The 12,701-nt window shown below is 40.7% G+C and overlaps 1 protein-coding gene across 5 annotated transcripts; it reads left to right on the forward strand.

Moving 5' to 3' along the window:
- Positions 1–806: 806 nt before the first annotated feature.
- Positions 807–12,697, forward strand: znf362b (zinc finger protein 362b). Of its 5 annotated transcripts, none has more exons than XM_039799801.1 (9): positions 807–945; positions 3,181–3,244; positions 3,524–3,785; positions 4,238–4,342; positions 6,262–6,580; positions 7,290–7,514; positions 7,941–8,019; positions 8,193–8,351; positions 9,741–12,697. In XM_039799801.1, exons 2-9 carry the CDS (start codon positions 3,182–3,184, stop codon positions 9,855–9,857), a joined length of 1,329 nt encoding a protein of 442 aa, XP_039655735.1. In that variant the 5' UTR covers positions 807–945; position 3,181; the 3' UTR covers positions 9,858–12,697. The 5 variants fall into 5 exon arrangements, with proteins under 5 accessions (XP_039655735.1, XP_039655733.1, XP_039655737.1 ...); XM_039799799.1 differs by having other exon boundaries at positions 808–945; positions 3,497–3,785; XM_039799803.1 differs by having other exon boundaries at positions 808–945; positions 3,497–3,752.
- The last annotated feature ends 4 nt before the right edge of the window (positions 12,698–12,701 follow it).

A 12,701-nucleotide genomic window follows, 5' to 3' on the forward strand; every position in this document is an offset into this window, starting at 1 on the left:
ATGGTCATTGAAATGCTGTTGAAACAGTCTGTGAAGGTTTATCTCAACTGTGTTGACACAAGTTTTATATATATATATATATATATAGTCTAGGTTTTGGAGAGAAAAATTCTCTTTTGCTTCTTATTTATTGTTTTTACTTTATTTCAGATAATTGTTGTAACAATGTTTTTATGATACCATCGCCTGGCAAGGTCTCTCTCTAAAAAAACTTATCAGTATCCAAGACTTTTACCTGATTAAGTATATAGGACAAGAGTGCAAACAGTTTTGACCTGCAAATATGTACTGGGGAGTTTACCTATGGCTGTTGACTCATCAGCTTGGGATACAGGTGCATTAAAGTTTTGCAATTCTTTATTTTCCTCCACTACATTTTTTTATTGCAGTTTTACCTTCTGACTGGGAGTTTCTTTGCTGTTTGAGATTTCCCACATACAACATGTAAAATATGATGCATTGCGGATTAAAACACCCAACAGCATGATTTATCACTCTGAAAGGGGCATTTTTTCTTATTTAACAATTTCTTTTTTTATATATATATATATGTTGGTACATTTAGCGGTCAGAAGTTGCATTGAGTGACATTTTGTGATGAAGTATGTTTCCATTGCGTTGCTATTTCAGGATTTGAGTAGGCTAGTTAACTTCTTCCAGCCCTGCGAAACTGTCGGCTAAATCCAACCCAAACACGCACTGAAATCACGTTATTAGATTCATCATCTATGCGCTGGCCGTTAAACGTGAATAAAGTAGGTCATCGAGTAAAAATCCAAAGCAACATTAGCAGAATATTTCCCTCTGTCTGCACTACTGAGCCTGCAGCAGCAACCAGAAGTGAACAAAGCGACCCGGAAGCGGTGGTCCGACTGGAGGCAGGCAGAAAGAACCTTTTATATTATAGCTGTACTCGCAAGACAATATCTGCAATCAGGACACAAGGTATTTGTGCATGTCTTTTCGTGTCTTCACTGCTGTGCATTTCTCTGATAAGCGATAGCCTCCTAAATGCGTGCATTGTGCACAAAACGCAATCGCTGTCCTTTGATTCGCCCAGAAGTTGCAGAATGTGAAAAAAAGCAGCCCTAAAAGTGAAATTTGGTTAAGATGGCAGAGCGTCTTTCGGGAGAAAGGACACTGTGCGCCGGTTACATTTCGACCTTAAAGCGTTGGTTCGGTTGTTTTAGTCAGTGTGGCGTTTGAGTCGAGCCTGCATCTTGTCCGTTTCCGTGCTGTTTTTTTGCAGGACATGGTTGTTGTGGGAAGTGTCAATTTTTTTAAGAGGTGGGGAGGCCGGGCTATTCAAACCTGCAATTCGCCGTAAACAATCATTCATGCCTTTGACATGATAAACACACCTTTGTGTGCGCGTCGGCTCGCTTCTTATCCCCAACACCCTCCTCACGATAAGATGTTCATTGCTCCTAAATTTTTGGGGTCTGCAGAATATGGCGTCCCGCCTTATAAAAATAAGGCTGCCATTTTTGTTTCTCTTTTGTCTGGAAATGTTTAAAGAAAACTGTCTGAGAATGTCTGAGTCGCACCGGGAGACTCGATCCGTGAAACCCTCCATCAGCGTGAGTCCAGAGATGCTCTCAGACGACCGACATGTCCGAAAAGTCAAAGAATGAAAAGTTTTTTTCTCTCTCTCATTGCGTTTATCTTAACATTTAAAGCGACGTTCACTTATTTTCAGGATTTCACTCTCAGACAATAGGAACAGAGGGGCTAAATGTCCAAGCTAATCGGCTATGGCTCTGTCCCACTGATGTCTTTTCATAAGTGAGGACATATTTCTAGGTGACATTTAGCCTAGATGTTTGACCTGTGTTAACTTAAAGGTGACAGTTTGTCCCACTGTAGGCCCAATTTACACACGGAGTTATTAACATAAATGTAATATAGTAGTAACTCCTACTGTTAAAAATAAGTCATGCCAGCTTTATCCGAGGTTTATGACTTTGCAATTATTTTTCATTATTAATTTTATTTTTCAAGGTTAACTGCAGGTCCTTAAAATTCTCAAATAGCCTACCATAGATCTAGTTTTTTGACATAGAAATTTAAACTCCAGATTTAGATTGAAACTAGATAGCATCAAACCCCATCTACTGAGGAAGACTGTGAGATGTGGATAAAAGCCAAAAAAGTCTAATAAGTGAACCTTATACCCTATACATTTCCAAGATCTTATAAATCCAATTTTACCAGCCTTAAATATGTTAAATTGTCTTACATTTGTATTTATAAAGTCTTCATTCAAATGTAGTTTTTTTAAGAAAAAGAAATGTATTTAAGCCCATAAAACCCACAGCCAACGTAACATTTACCTCTGTGTGTCACATTATTCATTCACACTCAGCTGTGGATAAAATGGTCTTTTTTTAGGTTAACCCAACCTCCCTTTTACTTACCTGTCATACAACAAATGCTATATAACCTCGGTATATTTGCCCTAGGAAATTGGAAGAAATATATATATTAATACAAGGTTGTTGTTGTTGTTGTTTTTACAAAAAGTGTCCTCAGTGGGTAGGGGGAGCAGTTTAAGTGCTGTGAAGGAAACTAATGAAGTGTATGATAATTTGGGGTCAAAGGAAACTGTTCACCTTTTCTACTAAACATGAAACTGTTAGTTGCTTGAGGTTAGGGTGTCATCGTTTTCTTTATCACAGTTAAAGTCTGTTAATATAATCACACCTAGCCTACACATCTTCTTCAGAACATTTAGACTCTGCAGTTTGAAAAATAATGCTTTGTATCGTAATCCCCTCTCTGATACTGACTGACTTTGACAAATGTTTAATAAGATAACAGCTCATTAACCCTTGTGTTGTCCCTCGGGTCCCAGTGACCCGAAGGACAACACAAGGATTATGTACTTCCGTTTACTTTGTTGAGAATTGCTCTCTAAAGCCTGTTTCTTGTAAAGTCAGTAAGTAAAGTTTATTTCTAGAGCACATTTAAACACAGTTTAAGCTGACCAAAATGCTGTACAAACAAGAACTAAGGTGCTGTATTAACCCTTGTTTAGAGAGCAATTCTCAACAAAGTAAACGGAAGTACATCATCCTTGTGTTGTCCTTCGGGTCACTGGGACCCGAAGGACAACACAAGGGTTAAGTAGGCTATAACTTGACTTTTAAATGCGACTAAATAACATTTTATTCATATCAGGATGGCAGAGCCTCGATTTAACAACCCGTATTTCTGGCCGCCCCCTCCATCCATGCCAGGCCAGGTAAGTCCACGCATCACATGAAATTACTGCGACATTTCCACCTTTTGTTGCCATTTGTTTCCATGTGTGAATGTCTTTTCAGCCATTCAGCACCAGTCTGTCAGTGAAACAAACTAAATAGATAAAAATAGAATGTAACTTGTACTGTGTGCTGGTCAGTGTTTTCTATCCTGGGATGTGTTTTTGGGGGCATGAATGACATTCACACACGGTGGCTGTTTTCTGTTGAGCATGACCCGTTAACCCTTTCAGCTGGATAACCTGGTGCTCATTAACAAGATCAAGGAGCAGCTGATGGCCGAGAAGATCCGACCCCTGCACCTGCCGCCTACCTCCACTCCTTCCCAGCAGTCTTTGCTGGTGCCCACCTCGTCCCCGGACGGTAGCGCTCAGCACGTCATGTCGGTGTCAAAGCCACAACAGGTGCAGGGCCATCACCAGCAGCCGCAGGGTTCTGGACAACCGGACATTGCTCTGCATGCTCGCCCTGCCTCCAGCTCTGGACCAGGTACAGCCTTCACTTGGTTGGTTGTTGGCCCAGGTACTGGACCTCAATACATTTTGAATACAGACTCAAATGTGTCATTTTAGTCTTGTTTACTTTATTCTTTATTCTTACTTTATTCTCAGATTCAGTTTAAATCAGGAATATAATTTTTCTCACAACAACATAAGGCTGCTTGTGTCAAGACATGATATTATACATAATTTGGGTATATTGGTATAAAGATGCAGCTATCATATTGGCACAGAGGTATCAAAAAATGTCAAATTATACCAAGCCCTAGTTTGTGGACCTGTTAAATCTCTAAGTTGAAGCTAATGAGCTATCTAACTTATATGCGTTTTAAAGGCCTGTGCTTGATTTTCTTTCAACAATGAGTCTTAAATGAGGACCTCAGATTTTGCAGTAATAACACAGCATAAGTCTGTCTGTATCAAAACGCTATTTACTGTTCACTGATTAAAATATCATCACCTGACAACTTCCAGATGGAAATATGGACGACAAGTCAGCAGTGAAGGCCAAAGGATTGTGGGAAGACTGGCACATGAGACAGCTCAGCGAGCAACAGGGCCGGCTCAACCATCGCTCAGGTACTGCAGTCAGTTGGTCTCTGTGTGGTCTGTTGACACGGGGGGAATAACCGCAAGAAAATCCAAGGTCCAGAGTTTGAGTCCGACCTGTGACGATTTCCTGCATGTCTTCCCCCTCTCTCTCCCCTTTCTCACCTAGCTGTGCTGTCAAAAATTAAAGGCGGAAAAGCCCAAAAAATAATCAATAAATGAAATAGAAATCAGCCTCCGGTGTAGGTAATATTGACAGCAGTCATAGGGCCCTATCTTGCAGTCAGCGCAATTGCCTTTGTACACCGACGCATGTATCATTCCTATTTTGCACCCGACGCACAGCGGACTTTTCCCTCCACAGACGCACATCGGTAAATTAAGGAATGTATTTGCGCTCCCGGGGGCGGTTCAGCGAAAAGAGGAGGCGTGTTCCGGCGCAAACGTTACCTGGTGATATTTTGCAGTTGCAGAAAACAATTCCGCCACTGACCAGGAAAAACCTAGTCTAAAGTCAGTGGCGCTAGTCTAAAGTCAGTGGCGCGTTATTCAGATGCTATTTTAGGGGCGCATGCTTGGCCATAATGTAGCGTGTGCACAACGCGCATACACTTCTCTCATCTACACGGACGCAGCAGTTCCCATTTTTGCAAACCATACATATTTACAAAGATAAATATTACTGAAAATGCGCCTCAGGTGTTTGGATAGATCAGGAGGCACTTACAGTCCTCAAAAAGTTGCAGCATTCTTTGTGGCTTGTTGTGTTTTACACAACATTTCCATGAATCATGGATGTGTTGATGACATAAATGAGGAAATATTAGAGGAATTAAGGAGAACTACGGCGGGATTGGACACTCCGGCAGAATCTGGTCCGGGAGTAATGCGCGATGCGCTCCTGGTGGAGCGGGTGGATGGAGATGGAGTGGGGGGAGGAGGAAGGGGCACAGGACCAGGTGGTTCGTTTGGAGGCCCACGCTCCATGGCTGCAGCAATCCTCTCCATACTGTGGAGATGCGCCCGAGAGGCCGCAGCAACATCGCCACCTGGCCAAGACGGGCATTTATTACTTTGCCGCATCCCGGACAGCTCCCGCTGGCGTGCGCCAGGCAAATCCGCCGTCATAATAGCAATCCGCCATGGAACAAGCGCGCCTGCTCTTAAAGGGAATGTGAGATGACGCTCTGATTGGTTATTTTCACGTTACGCCCAAACCACACCTAGCTACTTCAGACCAACCCATTTTAGATTTGCGTCGGGCGCAAGAGTCATTTATCCCGCCGGTATAATAGCAACAGCGCCCGAGATCCGCCCACAAAGCTACTTGCGTTTTGCGTTTGATACTTGCGTTTCAGATCGTTAAAATAGGGCCCATACTGTTAAATTGTGTCAATAGATTGGGATACAGAAACCAGTAAAAGTACAATAAACATGACATAGCTGATAAATAAGACAAGTAAATGTACTGTGCTTACATTGAGTGTGCATTCAGGCACTCAGCATAGGCCACTGCTGAGATGCTTAGTGTATAATTAACATCAAATAAAATTTTATTAAATAGTTACAGAGGTCTAAAGTGGGAAAAAGAGAGAGTAGGAAATTGAAAAATCTAAAACTGTGTAACATGCATGCATTCAAAAATGTAAATCTGTGGAACTTGGCTCTTAAAACAACCAGAAGGGGGTGCCTGGGTAGCTCACCTGGTAGAGCGTGCACCCATATACAGAGGTTTACTCCTAGATGCAGCGGCCACGGGTTCGGCTCCGACCTGCGGCCCTTAGCTGCATGTCATTCCCTCTCTCTCTCCCCTTTTCATTTCTTCAGCTGTCCTATAAATACAGTTAAAACTAATCTTTTAAAAAACAAACAACCCAGAAGCCTCTCAGGTCATGTGTAGTGTTGTAGTCGGTATTTGTGTTAAACAGTTGTGGTCTTCACTTCCACAGGTTTGGCTCCTTCATCCCGACCCGACAGCCACAGCACCTCGGAGGCCCTGACCCCCACGACTCCAACCTCCAGCAGCCAGAACCGCCTGGGCGGTGCCCCCTCTGTGAACATCATCTCCGGGCTGGCTAGCGGTCCTGGCATGGACCACATGAAAGTTGGAGGCCTGGCTGGACTGTTGGGCCCCCCACCCAAGGCACCCCGGGGACGGAAGAAGATCAAAGCTGAAAACCCGACTGGTCCTCTGCTGGTGGTGCCCTACCCCATCCTAGCTGACCAAGGCTGTGTCACCGTGGCACCCAAAGAGGGCAAAACCTACAGGTTAGACACAGGAAGCGGCTACTATTGTCTTTAAGTTTTTACTGCATCACAGGGGATAGGATTTCCTTTCAACGCTGGCCACGCAAAGCCAATTCACAAATGTAATTGCGGTCTACAAAAGATCAATAGGCATGGGCTTGAGACAGGTTTGGTTTTAAGCAGGCTGTAGCTGATAGAGATGTGGTTCTCCTCACTGAGACATTGATATGAATCTATCTTTCACCTGATTGGATGTACAGTATGTTTCACTTAGTGGACTGTCAACTGATCTTTGTCTCCTATTAACACCTGGAATAACAAAACCAATTTCTTCTTCATCTTCTATTTTAGTTAAGTAGACTTAATTTGTTAGGTACAGTAAGCACAATGCAGGTCTGTAGGAAGTCTTAGTAACTAATTGTATACTAAACCATTATCTACTTCTTTTGAATTAATCTGAATTAAACTCTACTCTGACTTTGGTTGGGACTCAGTGCTACTGCTCACTTGGATATAGATTATGATTCAGAATTGGTTGTATTTTGCTTTATGTCTAGAAAATGACTGAAGTGGTCTTGGTTTTGGAACAGCAATGGTTTAATACTTTAAACACATGAATTGTGTTACACTGTATAGTCTCTTTAAGACTCCATTTCTAGACAAACCTGACTAAAACAACCTGATCTGATCACGTTTATGTATTTTTGTGTCCTTTTTTTTTGTCACCAAGATGCAAAGTGTGCCCGCTCACCTTCTTAACCAAGTCCGAGATGCAGATTCACTCCAAGTCCCACACGGAGGCCAAACCCCACAAGTGTCCCCACTGCTCCAAGACGTTCGCCAACGCCTCCTACCTGTCCCAGCACCTGCGCATCCACCTAGGGATCAAACCCTACCACTGCTCCTACTGCGAGAACTCCTTCCGTCAGCTGTCACACCTGCAGCAGCACACCAGGTCGGTCCCGCTGTGGACACAAAGCAATCAAGCTAGTGTGGGGAAAAGAAATGGCAACCGAGGAGCTACCCCAAACTCACCGCGTGCTATACCTGGGCAACTGAAATCTGACACAATATTTACAACATTTTAAAATGTGTTTTTTTCTTGCAGAGAATTTGTCTGCTGACACCCCTTTTACACTTCAGGCATATCATTTGGAAAATCAAATCTTGCCCCTTTTTGTCATTTTCCTGGCTAGGTATTTCTTTTATTGTATATTAGGTGCATCAAGGTTGTGACTAAAATATGCGGCGAGAAGTTGGAGTTGTAGAATCTGTTGTCGAATCCGATTCAGTTTCTTCAACTACATCATCTCTCTTGTCAAAGTCATAAAAAAGCTATTTTGAGTCATTTTTAACTTTTCTTCCACTTCTTTTGCCACAGAATCCACACTGGCGATAGGCCTTATAAATGTGCTCACCCCGGATGTGAAAAGGCTTTTACCCAGCTGTCTAACCTCCAGGTCAGTACATGGTCACACAAGTTAATTCTGCCACAGTAGACATCACAACAAGAACTGTTACTTTACACCGTGGTAGACAACTACACAGTGAAAAAAAAAAAACAGGTTCATTGCATTGTTATCACAAGGCAGGTGTCCAAATTGAAAGCTTTTACATGTTTCTTCCCCAACAGTCTCACCAGAGGCAGCACAATAAAGACAAGCCGTATAAATGTCCTAACTGCTACCGTGCCTACTCGGACTCTGCATCGTTGCAGATCCACTTGTCAGCGCACGCCATCAAAAACGCTAAGGCCTACTGCTGTAGCATGTGTGGCCGGGCATACACCTCAGTGAGTAAACCGCAGTTTATCTGTTTGTTATCTTCACATGTGTGTTAGATTTTCCAAGTGTGCCTTCAGACTGACTGTTTATATGGCTGATAAGATGATGGCCTTTGATGACACTCTGCTTCACATGGGACTGAAACTAGCTGCGTTTCCTGTTTGTGATATTTAACAAGTCAACATGTTCTTGCTCGTATTCAAACATACAGAAAAGAAGTGAATTGTTTTTGACATACAGGTGCCAAGTACCAGTTTGTTTGATCATTTTTACTTGTAAAACAGGTTTGCAAGGTACATATTTAATCTCTTATCCAGTTGAATCAAAGTGTTTGCTACCACCTCCCATCTGCAAATACATTATCTCTCCAACATTACTCTAGAGCTGAAACAATTAATTGACCACATAATCGACAAAAAACTTACTGTATGTACTCAATTAACTGTTTTGATCATAGCAACATTTCAATTGCTTTTTTTTAAGCAGAGATGTGAAATATGTTCCGGTTCCAGCTCTAAAACGCTCTATCATATTAATATGATCAAGGTTTGAACACCAAAAGCATAACTTTTGTCTTGGCTTTGTTCTTCCGTCGCAGGACACAACTGCAAAGCCAGTGTATTCTTTGGTGAATTTAGTTTTTAAAAGCTTTTGATTAAATGTGTTTTCTTTAGCTCCCTCTATCTGAAGTTAAAGGTTTGCTGCAGCTGTTACATCTTTCTCAGTCCACTGACTAGAATATGTCTTGTATTTAAAGGTTCTCCAAGAATATTTAATTTCATACAAAAGGGTCAAAAATGGTTATTTTGTTGATAAAGATTTAAAGGGCTCATATTATGCTTTTTTGCTTTTTTATGCATGTTATAGGTTTACAAAGTGAAAAAGCCCAGTGTCCACCCCAAAGGGACTTACCATCTCCAACAGAAAACACTGTTCACAAACTGCTCCAAACAGCTCTATTGTAGTCCAGCGTTTACTTCTGTGACAAACGTGCGTCACTTTGTAACACGTTATAATGCTCACCTTGCTGCTAGTATGGCACTCCCTCATACTCTGCTTCTGACTGGCTAGTTGTCCTTACCTAGCTACTGCACATGTGCGACTCCCAACAAAGCTGGAACAGAAGTGTGATGCCTCACTCTGTAGCTAAAACAGAGAGCTCAACACACTGCAGCAATGTGCAGTACAACAAAAATATGGTGTTTTTTGAAAATTAAACCATGTAAACCTATTCTGGTACAAACTCTAAATACAATTATGAACCTGAAAATGAGCATAATATGAGCACTTTCAAGAAAAATAAACTGGGATTTTTTTTAGGCTGTTGTCCAATGTGTTGTCCTTAATGGCAGTAATTACATTTTGGACCATTTGGTGTGTTTTCATGTCTTTTGTAGGAGACCTACCTTATGAAGCACATGTCCAAACATACGGTGGTGGAGCACCTAGTGAGCCACCAGTCGCCTCAGAGAACCGAGTCCCCCAGCATCCCCATACGCATCTCCCTCATCTGAGCCCCCAGCCTCTCAGCAGCAGGTTGGATTTAAAGTCTATGTTAGGCTGGAGCTTATGAGGCCCTGCACCCACAGCCATCTACATAAGGCTTACATTAGCATTATGACAGCTGACATAAGCATTCAGTGCTAGATTCAGTAAACAGGCTGCCTCCATCCATCTTGACACGGGCCGTCTGTCAAAAACGAGCACAGAGTTATTTTGTGAATGTAAAAATACAGCTAGATGTTGTCCGGAGGATCAAGTGGAAAGAATGTCTTGCGTCAGATTTAATAAGCACTTTCGTAAGCGTCATGTAAACTGCCGGATGCATTGGCCATCAGAAATGTTTTAGTTAGGTTCCTTTTTTTTTTTTTTCTCTTTCCATGAAATGGGTTTCCAAAATGTGCCAGATGATATTTGCCCTTATAAAGAATTGAGAGAGTAGAATTTTTTTTTTTGCTGGGTGTATTCTGAAGACATCCAAAGAAATGTTTTAAGCACTTTTAGGCCTTGTGGTTTTGGCTCAAATTGTTTCAATCTTGTTGGATGGAAAATGCCAAAGGGCATTACTTGTGGCAGCTAAGAGCACAGACTGTGTATAAATAACAGTCTTTTTCCTGTTACTTTCTTTGTTTTTACTCACATTTTTTGTGAAAGTACTCATTGACAGGGTCATCTAAATTTGAAGAAAGGCAATCGGTAGATGACAATTTAAACATTTAATGATTGTATTAAGATGTTGCATTATTGACTTTGGGAGGCAAAAAGTAGAGCAACATGCAAGGGAAGAAGGATGAATGTTTTTCTTAGTTTAAAATCTTTCACTCCATATTTGACATTTACCTTCACGGCACCTTTATGATCATAACATTATGGCACCTTTATGATCATAACATATGATCAAAGAAACACTGCTTTTTACATTACCGTAAATTCTCAAATAGTGGCTGAGGCCTTTATTCACCTCAGCTGCAGAGGGCACCATGATGAATCTTTCTGACTGCATTATGTTGTTGATACAACACTCAACACTTCCTGCATCCATTTCAAATTAAAGGCGGCCATACCATGTAAACCATTGCAGCGGTAATATCTCAATCATCATTATTAAAATGTCAGTATAGCATCAGCTTATTCATTTATAGAGCTCATATTGAAACAGACTTTTAACAACTTCACAATTCAGCATAAAATGATGGTAAACTGTCATTAGCAGAGGGATCGATGGCAGAAGAAGTTTAGAAAGGAGTTGAGATTCTACAGATTGCGATGCCGAGTGCAAAAATAACACAATCAGTAAAATTGGCAAACAACCTAAAAACAAGGTTTTATTATAAGGTTATGTTCCTCACCCTATTTTTTTATCTCCTCATCATATCACCTGCAGCCATCTCTAGATAACTGTGTGTATGGTCTGAAGTATGCCTGAGGTGCACTTTCTCCAGTAACCAGTTAGTGTGTAAGAAATGGCTCATGCTTAGTTTTTGTAGGTTCACGTCATTTATACATGTGGCTCCAGGAATCTATCCACCCGTGTTTGTTTTTTTTCTTCCAGCCTGTATTTGGGGCCTGTATTTGTCCATGGCGACCACACCCCCAGCTTCTATTTAAGAATTTACGGTATGTTTTCCACACGTCCCATTTTAACTAGTGCCATATATAAACCTTGTTGAGGTTTTAATAGAAAGCTGAACTTGTTACAGTGCGTGTCTGCTTTCTCCACTCAGTTAAGCTTTGACTATTAGTTATTATAAGTATTAGAGGTTGAATACATTGCACATGTATCAGTGCCAGCTCTACTCTACTCAGCCCTACTTTTAAACACACTCAAGCGGAAATTAGATTTTACTTGAGTGGTCAATTTTAAACCCAAACTTTGGACCAAAATGTGAAGTTATTGTACAGCTACTCTGACCCAGTTAAGTATTTAAAAAAAAAACTTTAATAAGCTTTATCCATTTGGAATAAACTGCAGTATAAGTCATATTCCATATGCTTATGATATGAGTTGATGCTTCTCTTTTTTTAATGTTTTTTTCTTTTCTCCTTAGTATTGTTTTTATTGTACACGGTATTGTTTGTTGTATTTTTACTGTAACTTTTAACCTCTGGATGGTACTAATAGAGTACCCTGTATTCTTCAGGGCACTTCAGAAAAGGTGCTACGGCTAGACATTATGTTTGAGATGGAACTGAGAATAATGTAAAATACATATACAGTATATAGTATGTTTTCAAAAGAATAAAAAAAACTTATTACTCAAGCCACTGGCCGGAAAACAGACATTTACGCCAACAACAGACCCTGCCTCCTCAACTTACTCTCTCTTTTGAGATAATGGGAAAATGTACATGTTGCTGTACTGTAAAACATGTTACTCATTTATAGTACCTATTTTTTAGTTTTCATAAACATGCTCTGTTTGGGTTTTGTAAAGGTTTATGTATGAACTTACTGTAATTATTTTAGTTACCCATATGTTATTAATATCCATGTTTTATATCAGTTAATTACATGTACGCCTTAACTGTTTTATCATCCCATTTCCATTACTCTGTATTGTGTTCTGCAGTATTCAGTCGTGTAAACATTTTCATTTTTTCCTTCCGCATGGAGTTCCTGAGCTGTAATCTGTATGATAACTGTTTAACCCATGTTCTCTATGAAAAGATATTGCGTAGATTTATTACACTTTTTCCTGTCTTGCATTGTGGTTTCATATACAGTTTCTAGACAACTAAATATGCACAGCCAAGACTGAGAAGTTAAACTAAGGTTATCAATGTTTAAAAAAAAAAAAAGGAAAAAAAGCTTTGTATCTTTACCTTGTTTAATAAACAGACTGTTATAAATTCATCAC

The sequence above is a fragment of the Perca fluviatilis genome, chromosome 5 (assembly GCF_010015445.1).
Source record: "Perca fluviatilis chromosome 5, GENO_Pfluv_1.0, whole genome shotgun sequence".
Classification (NCBI taxonomy): Eukaryota; Metazoa; Chordata; class Actinopteri; order Perciformes; family Percidae; genus Perca; species Perca fluviatilis.

Bases quoted from the DNA above. Each gene is read 5' to 3' on its own strand.
- znf362b (XM_039799799.1), top strand. From the start codon at position 3,182: ATGGCAGAGCCTCGATTTAACAACCCGTATTTCTGGCCGCCCCCTCCA. The intron at 3,786-4,237 runs GTACTGGACCTC...GACAACTTCCAG, and splicing joins TTGGTTGGTTGTTGGCCCAG to ATGGAAATATGGACGACAAG. The intron at 8,352-9,740 runs GTGAGTAAACCG...TGTCTTTTGTAG, and splicing joins GTGGCCGGGCATACACCTCA to GAGACCTACCTTATGAAGCA.